Source organism: Motacilla alba, chromosome 2, assembly GCF_015832195.1.
Source record: "Motacilla alba alba isolate MOTALB_02 chromosome 2, Motacilla_alba_V1.0_pri, whole genome shotgun sequence".
Classification (NCBI taxonomy): Eukaryota; Metazoa; Chordata; class Aves; order Passeriformes; family Motacillidae; genus Motacilla; species Motacilla alba.
The window spans coordinates 118,243,928-118,249,927 of record NC_052017.1 but is presented as its reverse complement, the minus strand read 5'-3'; the positions used below and the strand labels follow the sequence as shown (position 1 = coordinate 118,249,927).

Here is a 6,000-nt window from a genome sequence, read left to right as displayed (position 1 = left end):
CAGGGCTTCACAGCTTTTACAACTGAGACCATCCAAGCCATCCTATAACACCTTGAGATACTTGTGTACAATTAGCATATGCTAAATTCTTAATGACTCTAAAAACTCTTGATGTACTCACTATAACTGAAAAGCCTTTTTCCCCTCTGAATACCAGTGACATGACTGATATTCTGCCTTTCTGAATAAAGCCTGTCTTGTATTTCTTCACCTATAACCAAAATTTCTAACCAGACACATCCCTGACCAAATATCTCTGCCTTACTGGGTCAAAACTGTCTTCAAGTTCTCATACATGCCAGAACTTCTAGAATTAAGATGCTGCCAAATTCCAATTTCTTTCTCAACTTCTTGTGAGCAATCTTGGTTCTCCTGAAGTCAATGAGATTTTTACCGAGGTTTAAATGTAGTCATAATTTCACCCAGTAATGACATGAAGCAGAAAGCATGCAGCTTAGCAGATGTTTAGTGAAGCAACTGAAAGAAGAAAAGGCAATCCTATTTTATATTTTTCAGTAATGTCAAGGTAAAATGTGCAATGAGGGCCATTAAGGAAGAATAAAACTCATGAAAAGGAGATATTAGTTTCACAGGAATGCTTTTCTGAGCACAACTGACTAATCGACGACAAAATACCCCCCGATAAGGAAATGAATCCTCAAGTATATTGCAAATGCACACAGCATTACAGATTTTCTTTACTGATGACGAATTAACAAAGTACCTTTCTGAAATGAACTATGGAACCCCAGGGGGTTTCAGTATGCCAAACATTTTACATATAGGATCTGTACACTATGATGACACATATAGCAAATACTTGTTCACCACAACGTTAACTTCCATTTAACTTGCTCATGACTAACACAGACCATACAGTTTCTGTGTATTTAGCACTCTGCATTTGTGAGACAGCAGAAAAAAAGTTCACACTATGAAACAATTATGACAGACAACTCATTTTTATTTCTTAAACAAATAGATTCTTTGCAATACTGTATTTTTTAATATTTGCAAGCAATTTCATTATATCATTCTGTCTAAGATACAGGACCCGAGCATACATAATTGAAGACAAAGGAAACTGAGAACACACTTGACAGAATTAACAGGTAAATGAAATCAGTAAATGCAACTGCCACATCCCTTCATATGATGTCTGTGCTAACACACCTTCTAAAGTTCCAAGCACACAGCACACACCAGATAGAATATTTTAAACGGCAAGTTTGTCTCAGTAATTCATATGGGTAACTAACACTTTATCATAATATAGGAAATTCCTTTTAGGTGCTTTATTTTTGCATGCATGCACCACTCCTTATTGTGTTCCCCTTTTTAACAGAGTCTTTATTTGTTTTAAAGATCAAAGTAGGTAAATTCAATACAAAGCTATGCAGCACGAGCAGCACCTGTTTGTGCTACCCACACACACTCTTTCACTCATTCCCCTGTCTGACCTCTCTCTGCAGGTGACTATGAGTGAACAGCTAGCTCTCTGTGAGACCTGAATGGGACATACACATGGGCAAATGCTGCAAATACTTTAATGTTTATTAATCTAGAAAGGAGCAAAGATTACAAAAATATAAGGAGTAGAAAACCTTAGACAAGTTAAAATACATACAATCTTTAGGCAAAGTTTGTTTTGGTCAGGCAGGATTTAGTTTATCAAATGTCAATCCAAAACAACTGGGGTATAAACTAAAAAAAAAAAAATAAAATGTAGTAAATTTATACTAAAAGGTGACAATTACCCTTCTTTCCTAAGGCCACTGTACCACAGTAGATACTCTCATTCAGTGCATTACAGCATCCTCCTATCAGAGCAGTTTCACTCACGTGCTGCTGATACTAGGAAAAATACCTTCATTTAAATTTTTTAATGTATAAACTAATGCAAATTTTCAGGTGTAGTTTTGATCACCATAATTTTGGTTTTTATTAAATTGTTCTTCAATAATTCCACTGATTTCACAAACCTGTGAAATCAAACAGAAAAACACAGAAATTAGGGCTCAACTGTAATGTACACAAAAATAGGAGAAAAGGGAAAATTAATCCTTCACTGTGTTTTCATTTTGTAAGAGTTTTCTATTATGCAGAATTCACAGTTAAAGAAGCAATGTGGATCAGTATGTTAGTGAATCTCAATTATTTTTTTTCTGTTTCTAAAATATTCAGAAGCAAACAACACCGTCCTTACATTATTTGTTCAAATTATTCAGTGTTTTGAGGGTTTTTTCCCTACTACTTCTTTTTCAATAGTGGTAATAGATTGCAAAAAGTATCCTCTGTTTCAAAAGACATTGAACATAATATGCACCTGTGATGAATCAGATAAGCTGAGATAGCGATGTTTTAATTTCTGCTCGTGTTCAGGTTGAAAACCTACCCCAAAGCAAATGGAAATTTAGCTTTTAAAAATATTTTAAAAATTTTAGATGCATATTGCAATGGACTGTTTTGCAAATGTTGCTGACTGGAACACAACCTGCCCTCTCCATTGTTTGTATAAAATATAACGCTGTAACTGGACCTATTACATAGATCCAGTGAGAGAACCGAGGTTATAAGCCGGAAATAAACACCACAACCTCATTTAATCGTACTGGTGAATGGATAAAAGCTGTGTATTACCTGAGAAGCCTCTACCTTGCCTTTTTTAAACACTGAAGGAAATCAGGCACAGCAGTTTCACTCCTTTTGAACATTTAAATATGCAAGCCTTTTCTGGAAGATTTAAGAAACTTGGCAGGAACAAACTCTTTCCATTATCTCCAGCTAATTAATTAAATACAATTGGAATAATTTGCATTTTGTCAGGTGAAAAGCCTGGAGTTTGTATGTGATTCTGCATTGATAATCAACAAAGCAAGACACATACCATGAAAACCTCTGCACTGCAACAACAAAAACATATTAACCAACCAACCAAACAAAACACAAGACAAAAAGCCTAGGAAACCTTAGCAACAGTTGTTACCCTTTATTACCTTTATATGGTTGGGGGCTTTTTGTAATTTATAAGTAATGTTCAGCTGCTTTCCTTGGAGGTGCTTCTTTTAGCAGATATTCAAGCTCTATCACAGTTTGATCTATAGTGGACTTGTCTTATGGTGGGATAAAGAAAAGCAAATATGTGTAAACCTGTTTCACTTGCAGATTCTGCTTGTGACTGTTTCCCACAGAAGACCCAGGGACTGGTCTTAACTGGAGAAGTTAAGAAGTTCTTAAGAAATTAAGCACACGTTAATGGCTTTGAGTTCATTGTGCCCCTTAATTTTTGCTTATAAAACTTGAAGCTCCTGGTTGCTGGGACAGAGCATTCAATTTCCTTTGTCACAGTTTGATGAGTTGAATCTTTTTACTTAAACATCTATCTACAGACATCATGTTATCTCTGAAGTTCCTGGTTGAATGCCTTTATGTGAGTGAGGCAAATTCCTAACAGGGTTTCCCAAACCCTGGTCATTTTTAATCATCTTCTGAAATCCCTTGAGCAATCCCAATCAGTCTTAATGGAAAGACACCTAACCCACAGGTTTATTCACTGATATCATGTGGAATAATTACTTTGCTACTTAACTTCTAAGACATTCAAGAAATGGTCTACCCTTCATTGTGACAGCATTATGCTGAGAGCTCACACTGAGACGATCTTCTATGACCATCCTAAATCCATTAGGTCACTGCTTTCCAGGACAAAGACTCATTATTCTGCAGCAGAGACAGATATGTTTCTCTGGTGCCAGATATATTTCATTTGGTTTAAATATACTTCATCTGGTTATAATAAAGTGCATTTTACTGGAATCTGGCCATTATACCAGGGGATTCATATCATTTAATAACTTCAACTTGTCCTTCCCACCCATTATCCAAACCTATCAGACCCTAATGAGCCCCATTCATCTACATCTTCCCATTAGAAACTCTAGTTTTTGATTCCTCATTGAGCCAGCTTTTAATTTACCTAATGTGTGTCCTGATAATTCTCTGGGCCATTTTTTAAATTACAGTGTCATTTTTTATTACATTAAATGTCGTTGGGAATCCAAGTTTAGCATAATAAGGCAAGCTGTAGAAAAATATATCTGTAGGTTTGGAAGCTTTACTGAAAAGAGCTTTCTGCACTAAAACAGGTTTTGAATTTTTTTTTTTTTTTACTCCCTGCAATGGAAAATTCCCTTCTCATACCAAATATTTAGTCCAGTGTGAACTTTTCCAAAGTGAAGCTAAATATTAGTCAGTATAAATAAAGCAACGTGTCTTAAAGCCTTAATAATATAAGAAGATAACAACAGCTTTGGATTTAAGCACATCCATTCAAAAAATAGGAAACTTGAGTCTAACTTCAACTTTCCCTAATTGCATTTGAACTCACTACTCACTGTTCAAAAGTCATCTGACTTCTGGTAGAAATAACGTCAATCTCTACTTTTGTTTCACCATCAATAAATAATTAAATCCAAGTGGGCAGGTTTCCATGCTAGAAAGTTGTTTTCATCTGCTTTCAGACTCAAAAAGCAGTTAAATGAAGTGATGCAGCTTCAGCTACGAGTGTCACAAGACATCCAACCAAGACCATCCGATAGGCCTGGAGAAATTCTGTTTACAGGAGCACAATCCTTTCTGGTGTCCTATTTCTGACGTGGACATAGAACTGTCTCAAGCTTAATATGTAGCCAAGCCAATGGCAGGCAGAATGAGAGACAACATATTTTCTATAATATACATAAGTGCATACTGGAGAAATTTAGAAAATAACTCATATCCCAAGCAGACAAAAGCTTTATGACACCCTTTGCAGAGATAACATGGAAGAGGGAGATATGATTCTTTTACTGCAGTTTGTATTACCACTTTTGAAATATTAAATGAAACAAAGACACTAATATCCTCAGAAGATTCATGAATCAGGATAAAAGTCACTTGTGAGACCAAAAAAAAAAAATTGTATTTATAGTGAATTTATTATTCACTGAGAAAAACTGCCAACTACAACAATTATCTTCTTACTAACCAGACATATAATTGAATAACGTTTGAGTCATACCTCATAAGCACCTTACTCCCTAGAGAAACCACATGTAGCCTTGCCCAAAACTCAAACCCACTGAAAGAGACATTTCCAAAACAGCTATGCTCTACCAGAGCAGAGTACAAATACAAACAACTGAATTTGAACGACAGAAATGGAATGTGGTTGTGTAGATGTCATAAAGTTTGCAATCAACAGTTGCTCCTCTAACCCTGACTCTGTCACTCTTACTCATACTGAGTAGCACCTGGTCCTAGCAAAACAAACCTTCACAGCAAAAACATATTCCAGCAGTAGACTCCTCCTTTTTGTTAACTCTGGCCAAGCAATTTTCAAAATCTTGGAACACTTATTTGCATAATTAGGATAAATTGACTGTTTTGGCATTTGAATTTACTCAGTGCAAGGAACTTTACCCATGGACAAATACTGTATGGATTGGAATTTTACTAAAACACAGTCTGAATTTCTCAAGTCTACAAAAAAAACGATTTTTCATTCTTTTGGGTTTTTCCCTAGGCAGACATGTGCAAATGGGAAAATGAAGGTTTTCTTCAACAACTGCTGAAGTCATCAGCAGACAGTCTTTGACTGCAGAGTTTCAAGACCAGTGCAAGAATGAACGGAGTAGAGATCCCACTTCTTCCCAATGACCATTTGATTTATCAGCAGTAGACCTTTCACTGTCAGCTTTAGCAAAGAGTTTGCAGATGAAGAGTAGCAAAACATTTAAATTTCCTCCCATAGGTCAGAGTGCAAGAGTTCAAGACTTGCCCTGGATCAACTGAGCTAGAAAGGAGCATCTAGTGCTCCTTTTGGCAAGTCGGAATGAAGTGATAATAGACACACAACTTTGTGTGCCATTGACTACAGAAACTGGCATGCCTTAAGCAGATTAGCACAAAGGAATGTTTTTACACAGATGATCCTTAAGGGTGCTTTCCAGTCCTTAATGT

The 6,000-nt window shown here is 36.0% G+C and overlaps 1 protein-coding gene across 2 annotated transcripts in view; it reads right to left on the bottom strand.

Moving 5' to 3' along the window:
• Positions 1-946: 946 nt before the first annotated feature.
• C2H8orf34 (chromosome 2 C8orf34 homolog) overlaps positions 947-6,000 on the bottom strand; it is a 147,888-nt gene continuing 142,834 nt past the window's right edge. Inside the window, exon 14 of one of the 2 annotated variants that reach the window (XM_038129131.1) lies at positions 947-1,982. In XM_038129131.1, coding sequence (XP_037985059.1) covers positions 1,975-1,982 — 8 coding nt within the window. In that variant the 3' untranslated portion in view covers positions 947-1,974. The remainder of the gene's footprint in view (positions 1,983-6,000) is intronic. The other variant, XR_005255943.1, reaches the window with a different exon arrangement.